A 26,201-nucleotide genomic window follows, 5' to 3' on the forward strand; every position below is an offset into this window, starting at 1 on the left:
GAAACAGGGAAGGAGAGGAGAGAGAGAGAAACAGGGAAGGAGAGTCAGAGAGAGGAACCCCAGAGAAAGTCAGGCAGACAGAGAGGGACAGACACCCGGAGCGACAGAGGATAAGAGATGGAGAGAGACACCCCCAGAGGGGAAAAAGTGGTCGGAGAGACACACAGAGGGAAACGGACAGAAAGAGACAAAAACAGACTGACAGAGACAGTGACAGAGACACCTAGGGCACAGGGAGAGATAAAGACAGAGACGGGAGAGAGAGAGAGAAATGGAGACCCACAGAGATGGTAGGATTGGAGGCAGAGCCCCTGGCCCCAGAGGTGGAAGGCGCAGACAAACAGCCGTGGGGTAAGGAGAAGTGGGGGGGTGACAGTGACGAGGGATTTCCCCCAGGGCTCTGGGGCCTCCTCATCCCGCTGCCTGACTTAGGGGTCCTTTCTGGAAGATTCCTTTCCGGGCAGCCCCCAGCTCAGCCCCTCTCCCCAAGGCTCCCAACTCAAGTCCAGCCCCTCCCCTTGCCCTCAACTTCTCCTGTCTGTCTGTCTGTCTGTGTCCATCTCTTCCCGTCTCTGACCCTCTTAGTTTCTGTTTCTTGTCCTTTTGCTCCTCTCTCAAGAGTCCCTTTTCCTTTCCCTCTCTTGGTTTGTCTCTGTGTACACCCTCCCCCTCTGTTGTCCCAAGGAAACTCCCTGAGCCAGACCAGGACTCCCGACTCACCCCCCTCAAACACCTGCCATCCATCCCTCTCCTCTCCCTCCTCCCCCAGCACCCCCCCATCACTCACCCTTGGGAGCCACGCACCCCCAGCAGCACAGCACCCAGCACCAGGCCGGCAGGACCCTGCCCATCCTCGGGGCACCACGCAATCAATGCCAAACTTTCCTCAGAAGTTGCTGAGCACCCCGCGGGGGAGGGGGCAGGGCCGGGTTGTGCCCGGCCCTCCCCCCAGCTCCGGGCTCCCCGGATTTGGCACTGCCCGCCTGGCACAGTGGGGCGGGGGGCGCCCTCACCCGGCTCTGCTCAGCGGCGCCTTCCCAGCTCCCCTGCCTCCTTCTCTCCCTCCCAGATTTCGGGCAAAGCTTTCCCCGCCCCTGGCTCCCCCCTTGCCTCCGCCCACCGGCCGGAGCCCAAGGGGCCACCTGGACCTCGAGGGGTTAACGCGGAGAGAAGAGGACCAGCTCTGTCTTAAAGGGGCCCTGGAGGGAGGCTGAGGAGGGGGAAGGGGGCCCCAGGTGGCTACGCCCCTAATCGTGGGCCAGCGAGGCAGGGAAGCTGTGCGTCTCCCTATCCCGGCTCTGTCCCTCTGGGCTCTGTCCCTCTGGGCTCTCTCCGTGTCTGGTAAACATTCCTCCAGAACTCCGCTCCCCTCTGTGACGCCCCCCTCCCCTGCCTCCACCCCCAGCCCAGCCCAGCCAGGCACTCCCCCTCTCACTCACAGCTCCTCAGACAAGGACACACACACACACACACACACACACACACACACACACACACACACACTCACAGATGTCATCCAGACACAGAGGCTGGGACAGGAGGAGACACGCAGGGGCATGCCACCGGCTCACACTCAGACAAGCCAGGTCAGGAGCTCCTCCATTCCTGGAGAAACCTCAGAAACCAGAAACGGGAGGACACTGCTGCGTGGGCATCCCTGGGGGAAGACTTGGGGAGACGTGGATCCTCATACGAAAGAGATCCACGTGGGCACGGAAACAGGACATCAGTGGATGGGCACTCACAGGGGTGCCCAAAGACCTGGGTGGGAATCCCGCCTCTACCACTAACTCTGTGACCTTACAAGTGACTGGCCTCTCTGAGCCTCGGTTTGTCCATCTGTAAGGTGGGAATAACAATAGAACCCACTTAGTAGGCTACGGGGAAGCTGTCCTGGGACAGTGCACACGTGCAGTTTTTTGCACGTGGTGAAGACAGCTGACAAGGTGCCCTTGATTTTTTGCATCTCATCTGTATGTCTCTCTGTGCACTTGCATTGCTGTCTCCCTCTGGTGGATTGTGTATCCTGATCCTTGTAGATCCAGGGCCTGTGTGTTGGTTCTCCTGCTTGTCCATTACTTCCCACTATGTGTTTTGCACATGGTGGAGGCGGGGGGTCTCTGCAAGCCTGAGTGTCTGTGTAGGAGGGGGCTGGGCACCCATCTCTCTGCTCTTGGCTGTTCTGTTTGTGTATTGGTATCCCTACAGCTCCTTATAAACTCCTCTCCTTTCAGCCTCCCGATGTCTCTCCCACCTGCCTCTTCTCACTCCGAGGAGTCCAGCCCCATCCTTTCCCACCAGGACCCTGCCTTGGCCTCCTCCCTGGCCTCCCCCCAGGCCTCCTTGCCTCCACTCTTACTCCCTCCAACCCATCTCCCATTCATAAGCAGAGGGATGTTTCTGAAACTCAAATCTGACCCCGTCCCCTCCCTGCTTAACCTTGGCTCCCCACTGCCCTCAGGGCGAGCTCCCGGCTCCACAACCTGGCACTCAGGGCTCTTCCCCATCAGCTTTCCTGAGCTGTGTCATTTGTGTCCCATTTCAGTGACAGCCTCAACATCTATTCTGCCACCCAAGCCCGACCCTCAGGGTCCTCTTGGACACCCCCCACTCTCAATAAGTTTCCAAGTGCCAAGGAGGATTCGATTTAGCTCCACAAACCTTTCTCCTGCCTGGCCTTGCTGTTCTCCCCATGGTCTCACCCTGGTCCAGCCCCATCTTCTCCCACCTGGACCCCTGCTCTGGCCTCCTCCCTGGTCTCCTGGCCTCCACTCTCCCTCCCTCTAACCTGTCAACAGCAAGAAGAATGTCTCTCAATCCCAAATCAAACCCTTTTCCACCTTTGCCCTAAACCTTCCAAGATAAACCCCCAAACTGCTTGCCTCGTGACCCCTCATGTCCACCCGGCTCCTTTCTCTTGTTCACAAGCTTTAGGGCCTCCTCCTGCAGCTCTATGCCCCCAACTCCTACACACCCCTCAGCCCCATCTCAATTGTCCCTTCTCCTTGGCATCACTGCCTGGTCCTTCCCAGTCAACTCTAGGTCCCCGTGTTGTTCACTCCTAACACTTTGTCCTTTTCTTTGGCTTGGGTTGTCACAATATATTTATTGGTGTGACTGTGTGTCTCATGGTCTGTGGGCTCTGGGAGTGTAGGCACTGGGTATATCTTTGGTACCACTGTGTCCCCACCACCCTGTAAAAGATCTTTCATAAAGGGGCCAATTAATTATTGTGGCATTTTGGAGGGATGCAAATATGTGCCAAGATCTGCCCACTTGTTTGAATATGTTGGGTGGCCCTACACACCTAGGACACGTGTGGACCCAGCTGTGTGCGTGGCCAACTTGAATCTGTGTTCGTTCTTTCAAGAACTATTTGCTGAGTATCAAATATGTGTTTGCAGTTGGCTTTCAAATGCATTTTATTTATTTATTTTTTTATACATAGTATTCTAATTTTATTTTTTATTTTATTATGGTCCCGCTGTGCGGCACGTGAGATCTTATTTCCCCCACCAGGGATGGAACCCTAGTCCTACAGTGGAAGCGTGGAGTCTTTTAAACCACTGGACCACCAGGGAAGTCCCTCAAATGCATTTAAAAATGAGATGGGGGAATTCCCTGGTGGTCCAGTGGTTAGGACCCGGTGCTTTCATTGCTGAACTACTGAAGGTGCAGGTTCCGATCCCTGGTCGGGGAACTAAGATCCTGAAAGTCGTGAGGCGCGGCCAAAACAAACAAAAAAAAAGGTGAGATGGACAGGTGCATAGAAATGTTCCCTGTGGCAGAGGCGGGGACTCCACAGTGAGCAAGACTGCCCTCATGGAGCTCCTATTCCAAGTGGAAGAGGGAAAACAGCCAGAGAAATGTTTATCAGATTGCAACATGGTCAGTGAAGAAAAATAAAGCTGGGGAAGGGATAGCAAGGGGAGGTGGGGAGTGCCATTTTAGAGAAAGTAGTCAGGGAAGTCCTCTCTGAGGTTATGATCAAGATCTGAAGTAAATTAGCAAGTGAGTCATATAGGAAAGGGCATTCCAGGCAGAGGGAACAGCCAGTGCAAAGGCCTGGGGGCAGGCTTGCAGAGAACTTCAAGGAGAAGACCCGTGCGGCTGGAATGGATGGGGGTCAGGGAGGAGGTGAGGTCAGGGAGGGCATTGGCCTGGGGAGGAGGACTTTGGCTTTTATTCTAAATATGACAGAATGCACTAAGGGGCTATTACCCCCACCCAGCTTTACTGAGGGATAATTGGCCAAAATGTATAAATTTAATGGGGAATTGCCCGGCGGTCCAGTGGTTAGGACTTGGCCCTTTCACTGCTGAGGGCCCAGGTTCGATCCCTGGTTGGGGAATTGGGGAACTAAGATCCCACAAGCCATGCGGCACGCCAAAATAAATAAATAAATAAATAATAAATAAATTTAAGGTGTACAACATGATTTACTACATGTATATATTGCAAAGGGATTACCACAATAAAGTTAATTAACCCATCCATTACCTCACATATTTACCATTTTTTGGTGTGTACGGTGAGAACATTTAAGATCTATTCTCTTAGTAAATTTCAAGTATACAATACAATATTAGCTATAGTCACCATGCTGTACATTAGGTCCCCAGAACTTATTCATCTTGTAACTGAAAATCTGTACCCTTTGATCAACATCTCCCCATTTCTCCCCCACCCCCAGCCTCTGGCAACCACAATTCTTTTACTTAATTAAGTAATTAATTAATTTTTATTGAAAGACAATTGACATATAACACTATATTAGTTTCAGATGTACACAGTGATTCAATATTTGTATACGTTGTGAAATGGTCACCACAGTAAGTCTAGCTAACATCCATCACTACGCAGTTACAATTTTTTTTCGTTATGAAACTTTTAAGATCTACTCTCTTAGCAACTTTCAAATGTATAATACAGTATTATTAACTATAGTCACCATGCTACATGACATCTCTCTGTTTCTATGAATTCAGCTTTTTTAGATTCCACATATAAGTGAGATCATACTGTATTTGTCTTTCTCTGTCTGATTTATTTCATTTAGCATAATGACTTCAAGGTCCATCCATGTTTGTCACAAATGGCAGGATTTCCTTCTTTTTTATGGCTGAATAATATTCTGTTATATCACATTTTCTTGTTTAAAATTTTTTTTTTTTTTTAATTTTGGCTGCGTTGGGTCTTCGTTGCTGCGCGCGGGCTTTCTCTAGTTGCGGTGAGCGGGGGCTACTCTCTGTTGTGGTGCGCAGGCTTCTCATTGCAGTGGCTTCTCTTGTTGGGCGGAGCATGGGCTCTAGGCACGTGGGCTTCAGTAGCTGAGGCTCGTGGGCTCTAGAGCGCAGGCTCAGTAGTTGTGGCGCAGGGGCTTAGCTGCTCCGTGGCATGTGGGATCTTCCCGGACCAGGGCTCGAACCCATGTCACCTGCATTGGCAGGCGGATTCCTAACCACTGTACCACCAGGGAAGCCTGTCACATTTTCTTTATCCACTCATCAGCTGACACTTAGATTGCTTCTGTATCTTGGCTATCGTGAATAATGCTGCCATGGACACAGGGGTGCAGATATCTCTTTTGGGATACTGATTTTGTTTCCTTTGGATATATACCAAGAAGTGGGACTGCTGGATCCTATGACAATTGTATTTTTAGGTTTTTGAGGAACCTCCATATTGTTTTCCATAGTGGTTGCACCAATTTACATTCCCACCAATGGTGCACAAGGGTTCCCCACTGGGGGGCAGAGCAGGGGAGAGACCTGATTTGGTTTGGTTTTAAAGGCCAGTAAGTGAAAAGTTGATGGGAAACTTTCTAACAGAGGGATCAGGACCTGGACACACTATATGGGACCATTTATTATTGAGATGTGATGCGCCTGGAAGGGGCCCAGCCCACCCAGTGAGGAGCTCTTGGGCCAGAATGAGCCCAAATCTGATCTAACTCCCAGTTTACAGAGAATTCCTGGCAATGGAAAGACATCTTGAGTAGCACCCCAAAGATGCCATCAGCCAAATCTGGGATGTGAAAAATGGCACAGGGCAAATGACCCAGTTTCTTTAAGAAATTAGTGGCATTACCAAAGGGGAAAGGCGGGGAGGGATAAATTAGCAGTTTGGGCTTAAAATATACACCCTACTATATATAAAATAGATAACCAGCAAGGACCTACTGTATAGCACAGGGAACTACTCAATATCTTGTAATAACCTATAATGGAAGAGAATATAAAAAAAAGAATTATATATATTTATGTATATGTATAATTGAATCCCTGTGCTGTACATCTGAAACTAACACAACATTGTAAATCAACTATATTTCAATAAAAATTAAAAAAATAAGTGGCATACAAAATGTTGGGGAATGGTTACAACTTTAGAAGACCTAAGCATCCAAATGAAGGCACTGCATGATAAGCCTTTGGATGTTGATTTGAACAAACACGCCTATGAAGTACATTTCTGCAACCATCAGGGAAACGTGAACACTAACACAGCAAAATTGCTAACTGTGATACGTGTGAAAATGGGTGTCTTGGTTGTGACTCTTAAAAAGTGGATTTTAGGGAATTCCCTGGTGGTCCAGTGGTTAGGACTCCACACTTCCACTGCTGTGGGCCTGGGTTCAGTCAGGGAACTAAGATCCTGCAAGCCGTGTGGCCAAAAAAAAAAAAAAAAAAAAAAAGAGTGGATTTTAAAGGGGAGTTATTTTCTTAATAAGTTAGGAGTCTTTGTTGGGCATAATGGAAGTTTTGGGTATAGATAGTGTGATGGTTATACATTGTGAATATATTTAATGCCACTGAATCGTACACTTACAAGTGGTGAAAATGATAAATATTATGTTACGTATATTTTACCCACCCCCCCCCCAAAAAAAAAAAACTGAACACCACACTGATTGTAAATACTTTTACTTTGGGGTCCAATAATTATTGTTTAAGACATTTTGAGTTTATGTTTTTCTTTTGCTTGCTACTGGAATCATCCTAATTCATGTCAACTTTCATATTGATGCAGTGCAAGGTCCATCCTTCCTCAAATAAATGAATTTGCTGGTATTTCTGATCCCAAAGTTCCCTGAATGTGAATTTTGAGTGCAAAGGAAAGCAACTCATTGCCTTAATTTAAAGGAGGAAACCTCAAACCTCATTCATTCCTTTTCATATCACACTGACATAAAAAGTAGTAATAATAAATCCAAGAACTTAGCATGTATTTCGTTCCTATTAAGTTCCAGAATTTTTCACATCTCTTCTTTTAAGTTTGGCAAATCTTTTAGATGCTAAATCCTCAGTGAAGGTGCCATCAACTAGAAAGTGGCAAAGTTAGGATCTGATCCCCATCGCATCTTTCTATTTTCCATCATATCACTGTTTTGTGCTACCTCTGTAGAATTTAAGCCAAAAAATAAAGTGATAACATCATGGAAAATTTTTTTTTTAAAAAAGGAAACTTTAGCTAGCGATCTATGCATTGCTGAAGCATTAAGAGGTCGATGTCTGCAATTTATTTTTTTGTTTGTTTTCGGCCATGCGGCATGGCACGCGGGATCTTAGTTCCCTGATCAGAGATCGAACCTGCGCCTCCACAGAGGAAGTGCGGAGTCCTAACCACTGGACCACCAGGGAATTCCCTGCAATTTTTTCTGAAATGCCTAAAAATATGAGCTGGCTGGGCAGGTGGAAAGAAATGTGTTAATGCAGCATGGCAACCGAAGTGGGAGAGCCTAGGCGGTAGCCCATGGGTATCCCCGTATAATCCCCTCAACTTTGCTGCATGTTTGAAAATTGTCATAATAAAATGTTGGGGGGAAAAATGTCCTTTACTATTAGAAATGTGTATTCAATTATTTTCTGAGATTTGCTTTAAAATCACTGTAAGAGAGTGATAGATGAAATAAAAATAGCCGAAAGTTGATGATTATCGAATGAGGCCCGGTCATGGGCCCACGGGTTCATTGTACTATTCTCTCTACTGTTGTGTGTTTGAAAACTTCCTTATTAGATAATTGACAAAGAAAAAGATGCTTCTGGCTCTCTAGTGAAGAGAAGGGAGGAGGGAAAGGGTGGCAGGAGAGGCCAGAGTGAGGGTAGGGTTTGTGTTTCGGCGTCTGCTTTCAGTTTGGGAGGGTGCCCAGGGTGGGAAGCGGTCACCTTCGGTTTTTCCCTAACTGAGGCCCCCCCAACTCCCCTACCGGCACGCCTCCCACCCCCTGCCCTAGGCCTGCAGTTCTGCCCACCCCCCAACATCAGCCTCGCCGGAAGCGAGGCCCAGGACAGCTCCCTCCCCACCGCCCTCCACCACCTCCACATCTGCTACTGATGTCAACAGCCAGGGTAGGCGGGGGCCATGTTTTTCGGTTCCCGCCTAGCCTCCAGGGAGGGGTGGACCCCCCCATCCCCGCTCCTTACTCACAATGATGGACACTGTCACACACATACTAGGCCCTGCCCTGGGCCAGAGACAAACTTTTATTGCAAAATGGGGACCTTCGAGGCACAAGGACGTCAGACCTGGCCTCTTCCCTGAAACGGGGAGTTGGAATCTGGCTCCATCCACTGGGTCTAACTGGAGGCGGGTGGGGGGAGCAGGGGAGGAGTGTGTGTGTGTGTGTGTGTGTGTGTGTGTGTGTTCCCCTGATCTGAGTTTCCACGTATGTCCAAGTTTACTTTGTCCCCAGGCTTGTGCACAATTGCACACTGGGGTGTGTCTGTATTTGGGAGCATTTGGGGGATCAGGCTGCCTGGAAAGGGGTGCCCTTGAGGGCTGAAGGTGAGGAGGAGGCCAGGACTGGGCCTCCGTGGGAGTCATATATCTTAGCGGGAAGATACCCCGGAGGTGGGCGGGTGTCCCACATGGGCTGGCTGTGTGGTTCAGTGGTTGGGGGCATGTGGATGTCGACAGTCTTAGGCCTGGATAGCGGTACGGTCACTCGAGGGCTGAGGACAGAGATGGTCTCTGTGTGGTGACATGACCTGGCGTGGGGCATGTTTTCTGCTTTGGCTTCCAGAGACGGTGGCCCTGGTAAGTTTGATGAGTTAAGAAGGCACGTGGGCTGCAGACACTGTGGCTGTTTCCGTGGCTTGTGAAGGTGGCAGCTGAATCCCCACGCGTGGGTTGTGGGTCCAGGGGAGCTGTGCTGTGTATGAGTTGGTGGGTTATCCGGGCATGTGGTTGTGATTCCAGATGGACTAAATTTATGTCAGTAGAAAGTTGCGTGGCCGAGTTGCCTTGTGGCCCTCGTGGGTGTGTCTGGGTGTGTGGTTGCATGGGCTGATGACCCTGTGGATGTGTAGGCTGAATGTATGTGTGACCGACTCTAGAAAACAGCTACAGGTGTGCGAATGTGGCTGCCTGTGGTGTAGACGTGTGGCTCAGGAGACACAGCCATGTCCATGGCAACCGCCAAGGCTACCACCTCCCAAGTTTCCCTTCTTCATCCGGTCCACACAGTGGGGTGGGGTAGAGGTCAGCGGGGCTGGAATTGCAGCTGGAAGGCTTGAGGGATGTTGAAAAGGCCACTGACGGCTGGCTGGAGGCTCAGGGCACCCGGTGGGCATGGGTTCCCCAGCGAGAAGGCCTGTAGGATGGCGGTGAACAGGAGGAAGAGCTCGGTCCGAGCCAGGCCCTCCCCGAGGCAGACACGCTTACCTGGAGGGGAGACAGATGGCGCTGGGCCAGCCATCCTCACACCCAGGCCTGTGGGAGGACCACTGGGTGGACAGGGGCGGACCCAGCAGATACCTAAGGAGAAGGGCAGGAAGGCCTCGTGCTTTTTGAACTTTCCGTCTGCATCCAGGAATCGTCCTGGGTTGAACTCCTCAGGCTGTTTGAAGACCTCGGGGTCATGCAGGATGGAGCCAAGGAGGGGGAAGACCTCCGTGCCCTGAGGGGAGATCATAACAAAACTACAAACATCCCTCACCCCCCAGGCCTTCAGTTCCCGAGGGCAGAGCACAAGAGTCTGGTGTGTTGGGGAAACCGGTTCACAAAACACAGCGGCATCAATGTTTATCGAGTGCTTATTATGTGTCAGGCACTTTATTAAGCATTATATATGTATTGCCTCATATGTAATAGGTACATGTATTATACTTACACACACACACTCACAAACATACACACAAACTCACTAAATCTTTTTAACAAGTCTAGGGAACATTTAGTAATATGATCCCATTTTAAAGATGGGGGAGGGACCTCCCTGGTGGTCCAGTGGCTAAGACTGCGCTCCCAATGCAGGGGGCCCAGGTTGGATCCCTGGCCAGGGAACTAGATCCCACATGCATGCCACAACTAAGAGTTCGCATGCCACAACTAAGGAGCCCTCTTGCCGCAACTAAGACCCGGCACAACCAAATAAATAAATAAATAAAATATTTAACAAAAACAAACCAACGAAAGATAATGTCTTAGAGGCTGCTTATAGGGTGGGGAAGATAACTGTCCACTGGTTAAACAGGGTGCTAGGAATAGTCAGGTCTGTAACTCGGTAGTAAAAATGGATTAAAGGATAGGGCTAACACTGATGCAACAGTGTGGAATATTAAAAAAAAAAAAAAAAAAGATGGAGGACTTCCCTGGTGGTCCAGTGGTTAAGACTCTGTGCTCCCACTACAGGGGGCACGGGTTCGATCCCTGGTCAGGGAACTAAGATTCTGCAAGTCGCGTGGTGCAGCCAAAACAAACAAACAAACAAAAAGTGGGAAAACAGAGGCCCAGAGAATTTAAGCAACTTGCCCAAAGCAACATTTGGACATGGTAGAGCTTGTTATTTTTACATTTGTTTTTAAACTTTGGGGCTACGTTGTGATTCAGCTGTGGCTGTCCTAAGGCACTTGGCTAAGAGCCTAGCTTTCTGCCACTATGATCTTCTGGAGGTGAAGGGTGGGTGGATGGGGGCTGCCCATGAAAGCTTCCCCCACCCAGGTTCGGGGAGAGGGGCCGCCCCTTCTGCTGAGATCAGAGTCCCCATGTTCCCAGGACTGTGGTGGAGGGTGAAGGAAGGTAGGGAGTACGAGGAGAGGACAAGGGATCTCCTTTGTTAGGGACTCTGGCTAATGGGGCTCTGAATTGGGAAGGTGAGTGAGGCTTCAGGAAAAGGCCACGCTAATGTTGTTAAAATAAGAGAGCGGCAGATAGCAGTGGTTAAAGCATAGGCTCTGGGTTCAAATCCTGCCCCTACCGCTTGTAGGCTGGGAGAGCTTGCCAAGTCTTCTAACCTTTCAAGGCCTCAGTTTCCTCATTTGTAAAATGGGTGTGATAATGATGTAGTGTTGCTCTGAAGATTAAATAAGGTAATACATGTAAAGCATTTAGAATAATACCTGGCACAGAGCAGATCCTCGATCACAGATGCCTGTTATTGCTATTATCATTATCAGTAGTTGCTGTAGTTGCAAGAGTCATTGCTTTAGCAATAGTCGCTGCTGTGGTGTACATAGGAGCCCCACCCCCTGCACAGAGTTCATTCGGTGTTTTACAAGCATCATTTCACAGATTCCTTACAATCCCAAGATGATACTATTATTATTCCCAATTTAGAAGAGGAGGGACTTCTCCGGTGGCACAGTGGTTAAGAAACCACCTGCCAATGCAGGGGACATCGGTTCGAGCCCTGGTCCGGGAAGATCCCACATGCCGCGGAGCAACTAAGCCCGTGAGCCACAACTACTGAGCCTGTGTGCCACAACTACTGAAGCCCGCGCGCCTAGAGCCCGGGCTCCGCAACAAGAGAAGCCACCGCAATGAGAAGCCCGCGCACCGCAACAAAGAGTAGCCCCTGCTCGCTGCAACTAGAGAAAGCCTGCGCGCAACGGAGACCCAACGCGGCCAAAAATATATAAATTAATTAATTAATTTAAAAGGAAAAAAAAAAAAAAAAAGGAGTAGATGGAGGTTCACAGGGTGAAGTGATTTGCCCAAGGTCTCAGCTAGAAAACAGCAGGACTGGATTCCAACTTCTATGAACTGGATTCTACAATGAAGCTCAAGGAGGGAGCAGCTTGCCCGGAAGGCACCTTCGGTTTCCAGGGAGAGGTCGCCCCCTGGTGGTGCTGCTTCTGAGTTGCTCTGTAATGAAGGGGCAGGAACTGAGTGAGAGAGAGAAAGAGAGAGAGAGAGAGAGAGTGTATGTGTGTGTGTGTGTGTGTGTGTGTGTGTGTGTGTGTAGGGAAGGAGGGAGAGCCTGATCGTGTTTGCAGCCGGGTGGAGGGTGAGGGCCTCTGTCGGCCCTCAGTTCTCAAATTGCCTGTCACGTTATCTGATTGTCCCCACCACGATTGGAAGGAGGTAGAATTAGGATCCATTGGACACACGGGGGAAACCAAGGCTCAGAGACAGAGTCAAAAGGCAAGAAAAATGTACACAGAAAGAAACAAAGAGAGATGCAGAGACAGGGACACAGAGAAAGAGAGGAAGATGTCAGCCAGAGAGGAGAGAGAAAGAGGAAGAAGATGCAGAGAGAGAGACAAACTAACCAAGATCCAGAAGAAGAGACAAAGATAGCAACGGACTCAGGCCCTCAGGCCCGGGACAGAGACAGCCGCTGGGCCTGGCTGACCCGCGCACCCACCTGGGGCAGGGTGTACCCCCGGAAGCGGGTGGTCTTGACGAGGGCTCGGGGCAGTCCCATGGGTACCAGAGCCAGCAGCCGCTGCGCCTCATGCAGAACCGCGTCCGTGTAGGGGAGGCGGGCTCGGTCCCACAGGCTTGGCGCCTGGCCGGGCCCCAGCTCCCGTGTCAGCTCCTCCTGCACACGCTCTGCACCCAAGAAGAGGAGAGTTGGAGGTCAGAGGTGGGGCGTGGCCCTGCGATCCTTCCCTCGGACGCCCCATCTTCTTTATTTTTAAAGGTTTATTTATTTGGCCATGCCACACGGATCTTAGTTCCCCAAGCAGGGATTGAACCCGGGCCCTCGGCAGTGAAAGTGCAGAGTCCCAGCCACTGGACCTCCAGGGAGTTCCCGGACACTCCATCTTCCTGAGCAGCTGTGGTTGGGGTGAGGCTGGCGGGCAGGGAGGAAGAGTCCTCCAGCCCTCTGCAGCCCAGGTCCCCCACACCCCATGTGGTGGGCATCACATCTCTCCTCTTTCAATTCCCACAGCAGTCCTGTGAGGTGGGGGACCATAATCTAGCCCCATTTCCCAGATAAGGACACTGAGGCCTAGTGAGCTGAAATCGCAGCTGACTCGTTGATTCCACCAAGGCACCCAGGTCCCATCTTCCAGGTCAGCCCACCCCACTGGCTCGACAGCACCGGATGCAGTTGCGTGACCCTGAAATGCTGGAGTTCCTTGGGGCACATTCCCAGCCCTGCCTCACCCACTTACCCTCCCTCACCAACACAGCTTCAGGTCTTGCCTGTGCCCTGATAACCCCAATTTGTTTCTTATCTCCAGTCCTGATCCAGGTGTCTCGTGGCCTTCTGGATGCCTCTCCCTGGTGGCTCCAGGTCCCTCACACTCAAATTGTCCCCAGATGGCTTCAGCATCTCCCCTGAAATAGCCCCTTATCCCTTCTGTCCCCATCTCAGGGTGGCCTCATGGTCCCCCGGTCCCCTGGCCAGAGCCCTGGGCCTGTCCCTGGATGCCTCCCTCCCTTGTCATTCTCCACCACCTGCCTACTTGGACCCCTCTCTCCTCCCCACAGCTTGGCCCAGCCCTGTTTGTTCTCTCCGGCCTAGGTCCCTACCTTGTCCTCTGCCTTGGGCTCCTGGCATCCTCTTTCAGACCCTACAATCTACCTCTTCATGACAGACCAAAGGATTTTTCTAAAATGCTCATTTGTCCCTGCCCTCCCCTGCTCAACGACCTTCCATGGCTCCCCATGGCTCAGGATTAGGTGCACAATGTAGCACCAAGGCAGCGAGGCCGGAGACGCCTCCTGCCTCATTTCTCATTTTGCTAGACCTCTCACTGCAGCCGGCAGTCGGCAGACTTCTTGCTCTTCAGACGCCCCAGATGCCAGCTCATTCTCGCCTCCAGGCTCTGGCTCAGGCTGTCCACTCCCCTAAACATTCTTCCTCTCGAGCCCTCCCTCCTGTTCCCAGGGCCTGGCTGGTGGAGAAGCTGCCTACCTTGGACCTGAGGATATTTCAGCAGGAGCAGGAGAGTGTAGCGAATCGTGGTGCTGACTGTCACCGTCCCGGCGAACAACAGGTAAACGACCGTCATCAGCAAGTTCTTGTCAGTGAATTCTGTGTTTGGGTCTTGCTTCTCCTGGGGGAAACCAGGCAGAGGGGCTCAGAGAACACAGGCTGCGGGGAGTAGAGAGCCAGCACAGCCAGGTTTGGGGTGTAGCACAGCAAGTTATAACTTTGTCAGGGAGTTTAAATAAATGTGTGGGAAAGTTGGGAAGTGGGCTCTTGATATTAGTTCTCTCGGGGTGAAATGTTTTAAAAATGAAAGAGAGTGGCCACTATAAAACAAACAAACAAACAAACAGAAAATGACAAGTGTTGGTGGAGACGTGGAGAAACTGGAACCCCTGTCGCCAAGGAGGTATATAAAAGGGTGCAGCTGTTACGGCAAATGGTGCAGCGGTTCCTCAAAAAAGTAAAATAGATTTACCATGTGATCCAGCAGTTCCACTTCTGGGGATTTATCCAGAAGAGTAGAAAGCAGGATCTTGACGAACATTTGTATGCCTATGTTCATAGCAGCATTATTCATAATAGTCAAAAGGTGAAAGCAACTCCAAGTGTCCACTGATAGATGAATGGATAAAGAAAATGTGCTATATCCACACAATGGAATATGATTCAGCCTTAAAAAGGAAGGAAATCTTGTCACACGCTACAATGTGAATGAAACCTGACGACATTATGCTAAGTGAGATAAGCCACAGAAGGACAAATACTGTGTGATCCCACTTATATGAGGTCCCTAGAGTAGGCAAATTCATAGAGTAAGGAAGTAGGAGGGTGGGGGATGAGGGCTGGGGGAGGGAAGGATGGGGATCTGTTGTTTAATGGGCATAGAATTTCAGTTTTGCAAGTTGAAAGTGTTCTGGAGATGGATGGTGGTAGTGTGAATATCTAACACCACTGAACTGTACACTTGAAAATGGCTAAGTTGGTAAGTTTTATGTTATGTGTATTTTACTATAATTAAATTAAAAAAAAATTTTTTTTTGGCCATGCCACACGGCTTGTGGGATCCTAGTTTCCTGACCAGAGATCGAACCCGGGCCTCCTGCAGTGGAAACACGGAGTCCTAACCACTGGACCGCCAGGGAATTCCCATTCCCTTTCATTTCTTAAATTAAAAAGATTTAATTATATTTGAGATTAACAGAAACACACTACTATATATAAAATAGATAAACAACAAGGACCTACTGTACAGCACAGGGAACTATATTTAATGTCTTACAATAACCTATAATGGAAAAGAATCTGAAAAAGAATATATATATGATTCAGTTTCATATATATATATATATAAAACCGAATCACTCTGCGGTATACTTGAAACATTATAAATCAACTATAAAATAAAAATTTAAAAAATTCGGGGGACTTCCCTGGTGGCACAGTGGTTAAGACTCCGCCTGCCAACGCAGGGGACACAGGTTCGAGCCCTGGTCCGGGAAGATCCCACGTGCCGCGGAGCAACTAAGCCCATGCGCCACAACTACTGAGCCTGCGCTCTAGAGCCCGCAGGCCACAACTACTGAGCCCGTGTGCCACAAGTAATGAAGCCCACGCGCCTAGAGCCCGTGCTCCGCAACAAGAGAAGCCACCCCAATGAGAAGCCCGTGCACCGCAACGAAGAGTAGCCTCCACTTGCCGCAACTAGAGAAAGCCTGCTCACAGCAACGAAGACCCAACGCAGCCAAAAATAAATAAATAAAAATAAATAAATTTATAAAAAAAAAAAATTCGGGAATTCTCTGGCTGTCCAGTGGTAGGTCTCCGTGCTTTCACTGCCGAGGGCCCAGGTTCAATCTCTGGTGGGGAGCTAAGATCCCACAAGCCACATGGTAGCCCCCCCCTCCAAGAAAAAGGACCACAGAGTTAAGAAAAAAATCTCTCTCTCCACGAACAGGGCGGCTGCATTTATTCAAAGGATGTGGCCCTGAATATCTCCCATAATTGCAAAGTATGTACAATTCAAGACAAGTTATTTTCACAGGGGTCATCTTAATTCTAATTTTCGCATATGATAATTGTTCTCACATAATTAGTAAAGAGGACTTTATTAGTCTAATTAGACATTGCAAGGTTTCCTAAGTAAACGATTGTAATTCATAGGAACTTTCCTGTGTGGGTTGGGGGAAGTCATGGTGGGGATTGCCGGCGGCAGGTCACTGGGCATGAGGCCTGGGCAGGGGGTTGAGGTTGGAGGGAGGAGAAAGAGGAGAGATGCAAGTGACTCAGACACACATTCACAGAGCGACGTGCAGAGAGAAAGAAGGAGGGTGACAGAGTGTCCCAGCTATACCCGGGCGTAGGGGCTGGCCCGGAGGCCCCCCAACCCTAAGCTTCCCCCACCTTTGCCATCTTCAGCAAAAAGGCATCCACAAGGTCGCGTGCGGGGCCTGAGGTGTCCAGGCTCCTCTGGTGCCGCTGTATCTGCTGAACAGCGAAGGCAGCCACCGTGCGCAGTTGGCCGAAGAGCTGCGTGTAGGGGCCCGGGAGGTGCTGCAGGAGCCGGGAGAACATCTCGTAGGTCTGCGGGGGGACAGGCAGCCGTTTTCACGGGGGCCTGGCCCTGCACCAGGGCGGAGGGGAGGGTGGGCAGGGCGCTCTGGGGTTACCTGAAAGAGGTGGGCAGGAGCCTTTGGGGAGAGAGGGGTCCCACCCCCTTACCTGGGCCCACGGGGAGCTGACCCCCACGACGATGCCACCAGCCGCCCGGACCATGGCCTTGAACTCCTCATTGTCATAGGGGAAGCGGAGGCGGAAGACGAGGGAGCAGATAATGTTGGAGGTGGCCTGGGCCAGCAGCAGTGAGGGCTCAAAAGGCGATCCTGCGGAGGAGGGGACAGGGAGGGGGGTTGTGATGGAGACGGGCAGAGGGGCGCTGATGTAGGGCGGAGCTGGTCCACGAAGGTGGAGTGGGGGCCAGACCCAACCGGAAAGAGACAGGCACAGAGAGTGAGACAGAGACAGACAGACAGGGAAAGAGAGAGTTAGACACGGAGAGAGACAGAGAAAGACAGAGGCAGACTTACAGGAGAGAAAAACAGAAAAATAGGGACTTCCCTGGCGGTCCAGTGGTTAAGACTCCGCACTTCCAATGCAGGGGGCGCGGGTTTGATCCCTGGTGGGGGAACTAAGATCCCACATGCTGCACAGCGAATAAAAAAGAGAAGAGGCAGAGGAGTGACGTGACAGTACGAGGGACACAGAGACCCTCAGGGAGAGAGCAGGACAGAGGCAGAGGTGGAGGAGGGGAGGGTTGAGTGACTAGAGTCCCCAGCCCAGTCCGCGAGGGAAGGCCCTACCACACTCGGGCGCCCTGCTGACCTCTGGTCCTCCGGAGCGCCTCCACCAGACACCGGGCCTCCGCCTGGATCAGCTCCTCTCCTTCTCGTTTCCCCATGCCCAAGTCCCGCAGGGCCAGCGTGGTGAACTTCCTCAGCTGCCTCCATCGCTCCCCATTAGAGAATAAAACCCCTGCACAGAAGGCTAGACTCAAGGAGGGACCAGCCCTCCCCCCTTCCCCAGGATTCCTCCCTTCCTCCCAGTGAGGTGCCCTGTCCTCCTGAGTCCACATGAGCCTAGCCCAAGGAGGAGAACTCACGAGGTGCTCAATAATTGCCTAACCTTGCATCTGAGGGTGACCTTCTCCTGAGGAGTTGGTAACTGGGATTATCCAGGCTCCTTGTGTTCTGTGATTCACCAGCGTGAGTGAAGATTTCTTCCTTCCTTCTGGCTATCCATCTTTTTATTCCTCTATTCACCCACCCATCCATTTATCATTCCTTCCTCTTTCCTCTTTCTCCCTCCCTCCCACCCTTCTATCCATCCAACCATCCATCCATACCAACATTTATGGAGTATTATTGGGTCCCATGCCCCATGCCATTTGGGAGGTTGAAAACGGAGGGAGGAGGATGGAATTGCACTGTTTTCCTCCTTATCCAAGAGGCCTGGACAGTCCCTTCCCTGGTCTGAGCTATTTCCACTTGTAGAATGCCAGTCTATAGCGGCCTTCTGGATGCCTCCTCCTGGATGTCCCCTGCCCACCCATCCCTTCACTGTGTCCCAAACTGGCCTCAGCATCTCTCTTCCTTATCTCAGCCACCGACCATCCCATCTCCTGGCTAGAGCCCTGCATTCCTCTCCCAACCACCTCCCCTCCCCACTCAACAGCCCCAGCCCTGGTCCAGCCCAGTCCCCTCGCTGGGCTCCCACACAGCAACCAGAGGATCTTTCTAACGCTGACTCTACCCTTTCCCAGAAACACCCAAAGTCCAGACTCTGGCTTGACTCGAGCCCTGCATGATCAGGCTCCGAAGACTTCTCCAGCTTTGCTACTAATTCAATTGCGCTGGTCTTTTCTCACTTCCTCAAAGGTGCCAGCATGCCCCCTCTAGGCCTTTGCCCCGGCTGTTCCCTCTGCCTGGATCACTCACCTCTTCATCCTCACTGAACTAACTCCACTCAGCCTTCAGGTCTCGGTTCAAATGTCACCTCCGCTAGGAAGCCTTCTCTGATTCCTCCCATTCTCCCCTCCAAATCCCTCTGCTCCCCCGGCCAGTAAAGGCCCCCGGTGTCCTGCTCTTAAGGCTGTACCTCTCATTTTAGAAATCTAGTCTCTCCCTCCATTGTCTTATTGCAAAGCCCACATCTCCCACAGTAAGACATGTCACCACATCTGTCACCTCTGTGTCCCCAGTACCAAGCCAGGTGTAATGAAAATTTGTCAGTTGATGAGTGAATGCTTCTTCCCTCACCTCCATGCTTTTGTACGTACTGATCTCTCTGCCTGGAACACCCTTCCCACTCATCCTATGAGTCTCAGCTCAGACATCCCGTCTTTTAGGAAGACGTCCTGGACAACCTCCACCCGACAGGCTGGGCCAGGCGCCTCCTCCAATTCCTCTCTGGACTGTCTGGTGACAGGTCTGTTTCTTCCTGGCCCATGCACTCTGGGAGCAGGATTGAGGCTGTTTATTCAAGGTTGTGTTCCCTGGAGCGCCCAGCACCGGCCTCCAGCTTTCAGTCTTAACAGAGAATAGTTTGTACATTTTGAGTGTTTGCCCATTAATTCCCAGTGCCTCAAATGCTCTCCCTCTTCCTCCCACCCCTGGGGCTTCGCCTGGAACATTAATAACACTACTACCACCAGGTAACTAATGAGTGCTTACTTCGTGCCATCCTCAGTACAATCCTATGCAATAGGCACTGTTATCTTCCCATTTTAGATGAGAAAACAGAGGCCCAGAGACACTGAACCGCATGGAAGGTCACATACCAGTAAGTGGTGGCAGGCTCTGAGTGAAGGACCCAGCAGCCTCCAGCTCCCCTTTTGACTCACCATGGCCATCAAAGGTTCCGTTCAGTGTTGCCACCAAACCCCGTCCGCTGAACGCCTCGGCCTGACCTCCCAGGGCCTCCTGCACAGCCTCGCGCCCAACCAGGACCACCACGCGCCGCCAGGGTCCCAGGTACACGGTGAACACTGGTCCGTACTTCTTACTCAGCTGGGAGCAGGGAGTGAGAAGGGGTGAGTGACGCGGGGAAGGCTGCTGCCTTTTAAAGTCTTGTGTCCATCGTGGCCCCTGTCGCTGGATGAGCCACCTAAGAGGACCCCCTCCTGCCTCACCCCAAACTGAAGCAGTCCCTTTGGAAGATTCAGTTCTTGTTTTGCACTAAGCTCCCAGCATTTCACCCGCTCCCCCCCCCCCACCCCCCGCCCCAAGAGTCCTCCTTCCCCAAACTCCCTCACCCAGCACACTCTCTGGTCCCCATTCCCTTACCCCCTGCAGAGCCCTAACTTCTGACACTGGGACAACCCAGAACTCACCCCTGCTCCCACAGCACAGACCTATAGCAGCAAAAATGGGCAGCTGCAGCTGTGGCCTCCCATAATCCCTCATCTCCCCACCCCCCCAAAAAAAAAACCCCAAAACACTAACTACCCCTTTCAATCACTGCTAAATCCTCAAATTCTGGGGCATATACCACGGAGCACTGGTACCATCTCTCCCCAAGATCGCTACCCCCTCCTTGCCATGTCTGGAGGACACCGGAATGGGGAACCTCTGGCCTCTTTTCACTACCCGCAACCCCCCCCCCCGCCCCCAAGCCAAAAGTTTGGGGACTGCCTCAGCCTTCTTTCTCTCTTTCCTTCCTTTCTCTGTCCCAGGAACTTCCAGCTCCCTCCCTCCTAGCTGAGCTCCGCCTATACCCCCCTCCCCCAGCCCCCCAGCCCCATCGGTCTCTGCAGACGGATTCCTGGAGTCCTACAGCCTCTGCCTCCAACTCCCCCGGGGACACCCTCTCTTCTTTATTCTCTGCCCCCTCCTCAGGATGCTCACGTGTATCTCCCCACTACCTCTCCCTCTGGGTCAAGCCACCACCATCACACCATCAGTTTCTCTTCTGCTTGAGGACTCGTCTCTCTCACCTTTGGTTCCCTGCCCCCCCCCCCCCCAACCTTCCCAGGATTCTGCCAGTCTCTCTAACCCGGGACCCCTGGCCCTCTGGATCCTGCTTTCCAGCTCTCACGCCCTCTCCAGGATTCAGGGGGCAGGATTCTTCTCCTCCTAGCCCTGGTGCCCCACCCCCTCTCCCCGCGACTGCCCCAACTCTCTCAGCTCTGCCCTGGGACCCTTCATCCGCATCCCCTAGGATACCTAAGGGCCTCTCTGCGTGGTGTGTCTTCCTGGGGTCCCCTCCCTCTCCTGGCCCTGGTACCCTCCCTCCCCCTCCTAGCCAGGGCGTCGGCGCGGCCCCTCACCCGTAAGAGCCCCAGGTACAGCGCCCCAGGCCGGAGCTGCAGGAGGTTCCCCAGCAGCGGCAGCGGCGTGGGCCCGGGGGGCAGGTGGCCTCGCGTCCGGGTCCCAGGCAGCGCCAGCGTCAGCACCAGTAGCAGCAGCACCAGAAGCAGCGCCCAGGTGCCCGCCGCCTCCATCTCGGCAGGTTGGCTGCTTCTCGGGCTCCCAGACGCCCCACGCGGCTGGGCCAGTTGGGGGCGGGTGCCGGGCGGCTCCTTCCCCGAAGAAATCTGGCGGAGGGAGGCGGGGCAGCTAGCCTTTCCCCCTGCCTCCCGGCAGGATTCTCTCCCCGCCGCCGGATTTCTTTCTCCCAGACCACCGCCGCCGCCAGGTGTCCGGGACACACTCTCGAACGCTAGTCTCCCTCGTCACCCAGGTTCGAGGGGGCGGAGACAGCTCTTTGCGCCACAGGTAGGGCGTGGGCAGGCGGGAAGAGCCTGGAAACCAGAGACTTTGGCCGCCTCCAGGAGGCCACACCCCGTGCCTGGTGGTGACCCCGCACCGTCCTCCCCGACTCCTACCTCCCTCCTCACTGTTATCCGGGTGTGCATTCGCATGTGCGTGCGTGTGTGGGGTCTTTAAGCCAATTTCCTCCAGCATCTTACATCTTCACCACGAACTAGGAGGAGGGATGTGACCTTGAACCATACATAAAGTAGCTAACCCACAAGGACTTACTGTACAGCCCAGGGAACTATACTCGATAGCTTGTAATAACCTGTAATGGAAAAGAATCTGAAAAGGAATATATATCTGGGACTTCCCTGCTGGTGCAGTGATTAAGAATCCGCCTGCCAATGCAGGGGACACGGTTGGAGCCCTGGTGTGGGAAGATCCCACATGCCACGGAGCAACAAAGCCCGTGGGCCAGCCTGCGCTCTGGGACCCACGAGCCACAACTACTGAGCCCGCGTGCCACAGCTGCTGAAGCCTGCGCGCCTAGAGCCCGTGCTCCGCAGCAAGAGAAGCCACCGCAATGAGAAGCCCACGCACCGCAATGAAGAGTAGCTCCCGCTCGCTGCAACTAAGGAAAGCCCCCGCACAGCAACGAAAACCCAACGCAGCCAAAAATAAATTAATTAATTTTAAAAAAGAATATATATATGTATGTATAGCTGACTCACTGTGCTGTACCTGAAACTAACACGACATTGTAAATCAACCATACTTCAATAACAATTAATTAATTAATTAACAAACAAAAAAACAATAAAGGATCTGAGGTTCAGAGAGTCTTAGGCCACACAGCTAACAAAGCGGCACAGTTGGGATTTGAATTCAGACCGGTCTGAATGATTGACTAAATCATTCATTCACTTAGCAGTATAGTATAGTGGTTAGAAACGTGATGTCTGAAGCCAGACCACTTGAGTTCACAGCCTAGCTTCTCTGTGACTCTGTTAATTCTTCTGTAAGAATGGGAATCTGTTTCAGAATTAAATAGTTACGTGTGGGAATTCCTTGGCTGTCCAGTTGTTAGGACTCCGGGCTCTAACTGCTGAGGGCCCGGGTTCAATCCGTGATCCGGGAATTAAGATCCCACAAGCCGTGCAGCCAAAAAAAAAAAAAAAAAAAAGATAGGTACACGTGTACATAACTTAAAACAGGGCCAGGTGCATATATAATAAGCATTAAATAAATGCAAAGCTAATATTCTTCCAATTAATTGTTATTGAGGTCTAGTTGTAATAGAGAGAAGGACCTTGCCCTCTCAGAGCACTTGTCCCCATGCAAATGAACTTGTAAATTAAGATAATTTCAGGAAGTGCAAAGGCCTGCCAGGGGAATGGGCTTGTTGAGGCAGAAGATGGTTACAATGTCAGATCCATGCTGTAGCCCCAGCATCTAGAGCAGTGCCTGACATACAGTAGATGCTCAATAAATATCTGTTGCATCAAAGATTGAATGTAGGCGATGATGCTATCGAGGTCAGCAGGGACGTCGTGGAAAAGATTTGGCATTTTATTTCTAGTGCAAAGGGAAGCAGCTGAAGGGTTTCTAGCAGGAAGTTACTTGGTCTGCTTTGCATTCTCATTTAACATTTTGTTAGGAAAACTTTAAAACATACAAAGACACCTATATATTCACCATCTAGCTTCCACCAATAACATTTTAACTATCCTTGCTTTGTTATGTATCTATTCATCTTGTCTCAATTCATCTTTTTTTTTTTTTTTTTTTTTTTTGATGCGTTTCAAAGACAGTTGCAGGGCTCTCCTGGTGGGACAGTGGTTAAGAATCTGCCTGCCAATGCAGGGGACACGGGTTCGAGCCCTGATCCAGGAAGATCCCACATGCTACGGAGTGGCTGGGCCCGCGCGCCACAACTACTGAGCCTGCCAGCATAGAGCCCGTGCTCTGCAACAAGGGAAGCCACCGCAATGAGAAGCCCGCGCACTGCAACGAAGAGTAGCCCCCGCTCACCGGAACTAGAGAGAGCCCGCACACAGCAACGAAGACCCAGCGCAGCCAAAAAAACCCTAAAAATAAACAAAGACAGTTGCAGACACCAGTACCCTTCACTCCTAAACACATCAGCATGCATATCATTTGCTAGAGTTAATATTGGTGTACAGGTCATTCCTTGCCACCTCCCAGGTAAATTTACACACGATGAAATGCACAAATTTCGACACATAGGTACATCCTCCGTGTGACCCAAACTCCTATAAGGATACAGAGAGTTACCATCATCCCAGACACCTCCCTCCTGACCTCTCCCGTCAATTCCCCCACTCCCACCACTGTACCGATCAATGCCGCCCCCGCCCCCCACCAAAGATTCGTTTTCTCTTTGCATTTTTTTTTTTTTTTTTCAGCTGCGCGGCTTGTGGGATCTTCGTTCCCCTGAGCAGGCATCAAACCTGGGCCCTTGGCAGTGAAAAGAGCAGAGTCGTAACCACTAGACCTCCAGGAAACTCCCCTCTCTTTGCATTTAAAAAGATCCTTCTGGCTGCCTTCTGAAGAAGGAACTGTGGGGAATGGGGAGCAGGGGAAGAAAAAGCTGGGAACCTAGTGCAAGCAAGGTCCAGGCAAGTGATGACAATGGCTAGGAGCAGAGTGGGTAGCAGTGGGGAGAGAAAGAAATGGATACATTTGGGATTTATTTGGAGGTAGAGCCAGTAGGATTTGCTGACAAATTGAGTTTGAAGGCAAAGGAAGGAACCCGGGTTTTTTTCTGTCGAATACAAGTAATTCTGGTATGAGGTAAGGAGAGACTGTATTACAAAAGACTATTTCAGGGGCTTCCCTGGTGGCGCAGTGGTTTAGAATCTGCCTGCCAGTGAAGGGGTCATGGTTCGATCCCTGGTCCGGGAAGATCCCACATGCCGCGGAGCAACTAAGCCTGTGGGCCACAACTACTGAGCCTGTGCTCTAGAGCCCGTGAGCCACAGCTACTGAAGCCCGCGCGCCTAGAGCCGGTGCTCTGCAACAAGAGAAGCCACCGCAATGAGAAGCCCGCGCACCGCAACGAAGAGTAGCCCCCACTCTCTCGCCACAACTAGAGAAAGCCTGTGCGCAGCAAAGAAGACCCAACACAGCCAAAAATAAAATAAATAAATAAATTTATGAAAAAAACAAAATAAGAGACTATTGCAGTAGAGGGACAGAGACCATTGCAAAGACAATGAACAACACCAGAATGTGATAACCCAGAAGGATGTATTTTCTAGTGAAACAAATGTTTTCCCTAATCCTAGATTGCTTTTGTCCTCAGCAGGTGGGAGGGAGATGGGGACCAACAGAGGTGAAAAACTGGTGAAGCAGGTTTTACAGGAGGGATCGGAATCAGGAATTCTCTTTTGGCCCGAAGAAGTTGGAGACGCCTGTTAGCTATCCCAGGAGAAGAGCTGAGTGGACAGACAGGTTAGAGGTTGGACTTGGGACCTCCCAAGACCCTCCAGAAGGCAAAGGAGAAACTAAGAACTGGCACCCACTTCATGGCAACAAACTGTAGGCCAGCCTCCCCCCATCTCTCTCCGGTTTCAGGAGACACCCCTGGGTTGTCAGAGGCTAGAATCAAGGCCCGAGGAGACTGCAGAGAACATTCTGGCCATGTTTTGAGAGAAAGGGTTTTGGCCTAGAATAGAAATTTCAAGATTGCAAAGGTCTATGTGTCTACTGTTTTAAGATGAACTTGATTGCAAAATCCTACAGATAAGAAAATGTAAAAGTTCCCAAGACTCTAAAGATTCCAAGACAAGACTACCCACTACCGTGGTAATAAAATTCAAGTCCCTCATGGTGGCCTACAGGGCCCTTTTTGGGGATCTGTCCACTGGCTGCTGAGTTTGACATCATCTTGGCCCACTCTATTCTCTGCTCATGATAGTCCACTCATGCTAGCCTTCTTTCAGTTTTTTGAACACCAAGGTGGCCTCAGGGCCTTTGTACCAGCTCTCTGCCTGAAATGCTTGGCCTGGAGATTGAGATTGGCTCATTTTCTGTTCTCAGCTTAAAGGCCGGTCTCCTCCAGAAGAGACTTTTCCAGATGAAACAAGCTGAATTAACTCCCTCCCCAATCCCAGACCCTGCTTTAATTTATTAAATAAGGTATTTAATAAATATTAAATGAATTAATATTTTCTAAGAACTTACAATAATAGTGCCTGGCATATGGTCAGCTTTGAATGTGTTTGTTAAATACATACAGAATTTTCTTCATAACCTCTTATCACTACCTTGAACGCATCTTATATATTGATTTACATTTTCATTCTGCCTTTCCCCACCAAAATATTCTCTCCATGATGGCAGGGACTTCTGTCTGGTTTACTGTTGTGTCCCCAGTGCCTGGCATACAGTAGGTACTCAATAAATATTTTGTTGAATGAGTGATTTGAATACAGTTTGCTAGTCTCTCAAATTCATCTAAAGAGCAATCAAGGTTCCCAAATTCTCAGTCTAAAGAGCAAAGATTCAGAGATTCCTATCATAGATTTTGCAGTAACTGAGTTATCTGTGGTGGATCCTGGCCTCTCCTCCCCTGGACTGGGAGATGCTCATACATCTTGTTCTGTGGCTGACAGCTGACCCCTCACCAGCTACTTCCCATCAGACCCCCTCTGATCTGGACTGGGTGAGAACCTGGGTGACTTTTAATTTATTTATTTTATTAATATTTTGGCCATGCTGTGTGACTTGCGGGATCTTAGTTCCTAGATCAGGGATCAAACCTGGGCCCTGGCAGTGAAAATGTGGAGTCCTAACCACTGGACTGCCAGGGAATTCCC

The 26,201-nt window shown here is 50.9% G+C and overlaps 2 protein-coding genes and 1 long non-coding RNA gene across 9 annotated transcripts in view; 1 reads left to right on the forward strand and 2 right to left on the reverse strand.

Moving 5' to 3' along the window:
• Positions 1-1,326, reverse strand: part of AXL (AXL receptor tyrosine kinase) — a 30,491-nt gene extending 29,165 nt beyond the window's left edge. For 2 of the 4 annotated variants that reach the window (XM_036834743.1, XM_036834742.1), the window contains exon 1: positions 788-1,326. In XM_036834743.1, coding sequence (XP_036690638.1) covers positions 788-851 — 64 coding nt within the window. In that variant the 5' untranslated portion in view covers positions 852-1,326. The remainder of the gene's footprint in view (positions 1-787) is intronic. The other 2 variants (XM_036834745.1, XM_036834741.1) reach the window with 1 other exon arrangement.
• Positions 44-15,639, forward strand: LOC118885765. The gene is made up of 3 exons (XR_005017549.1): positions 44-351; positions 14,066-14,174; positions 15,580-15,639. It is a non-coding gene; the product is annotated as an uncharacterized LOC118885765 (long non-coding RNA).
• On the reverse strand, positions 8,487-21,301 carry LOC118885764 (cytochrome P450 2S1). 4 transcript variants are annotated; one of them, XM_036834747.1, is made up of 9 exons: positions 20,931-21,301; positions 19,506-19,671; positions 17,489-17,638; positions 16,829-16,989; positions 16,511-16,690; positions 14,093-14,234; positions 12,590-12,777; positions 9,760-9,901; positions 8,487-9,595 (listed from the first exon to the last, which is right to left on the reverse strand). In XM_036834747.1, exons 1-9 carry the CDS (start codon positions 21,102-21,104, stop codon positions 9,390-9,392), a joined length of 1,509 nt encoding a protein of 502 aa, XP_036690642.1. In that variant the 5' UTR covers positions 21,105-21,301; the 3' UTR covers positions 8,487-9,389. The 4 variants fall into 4 exon arrangements, with proteins under 4 accessions (XP_036690642.1, XP_036690643.1, XP_036690641.1 ...); XM_036834748.1 differs by having other exon boundaries at positions 9,401-9,666; XM_036834746.1 differs by having other exon boundaries at positions 9,401-9,901.
• Between the last annotated feature and the right edge of the window lie 4,900 nt (positions 21,302-26,201).

Source organism: Balaenoptera musculus, chromosome 19, assembly GCF_009873245.2.
Source record: "Balaenoptera musculus isolate JJ_BM4_2016_0621 chromosome 19, mBalMus1.pri.v3, whole genome shotgun sequence".
NCBI classification, from domain to species: Eukaryota; Metazoa; Chordata; class Mammalia; order Artiodactyla; family Balaenopteridae; genus Balaenoptera; species Balaenoptera musculus.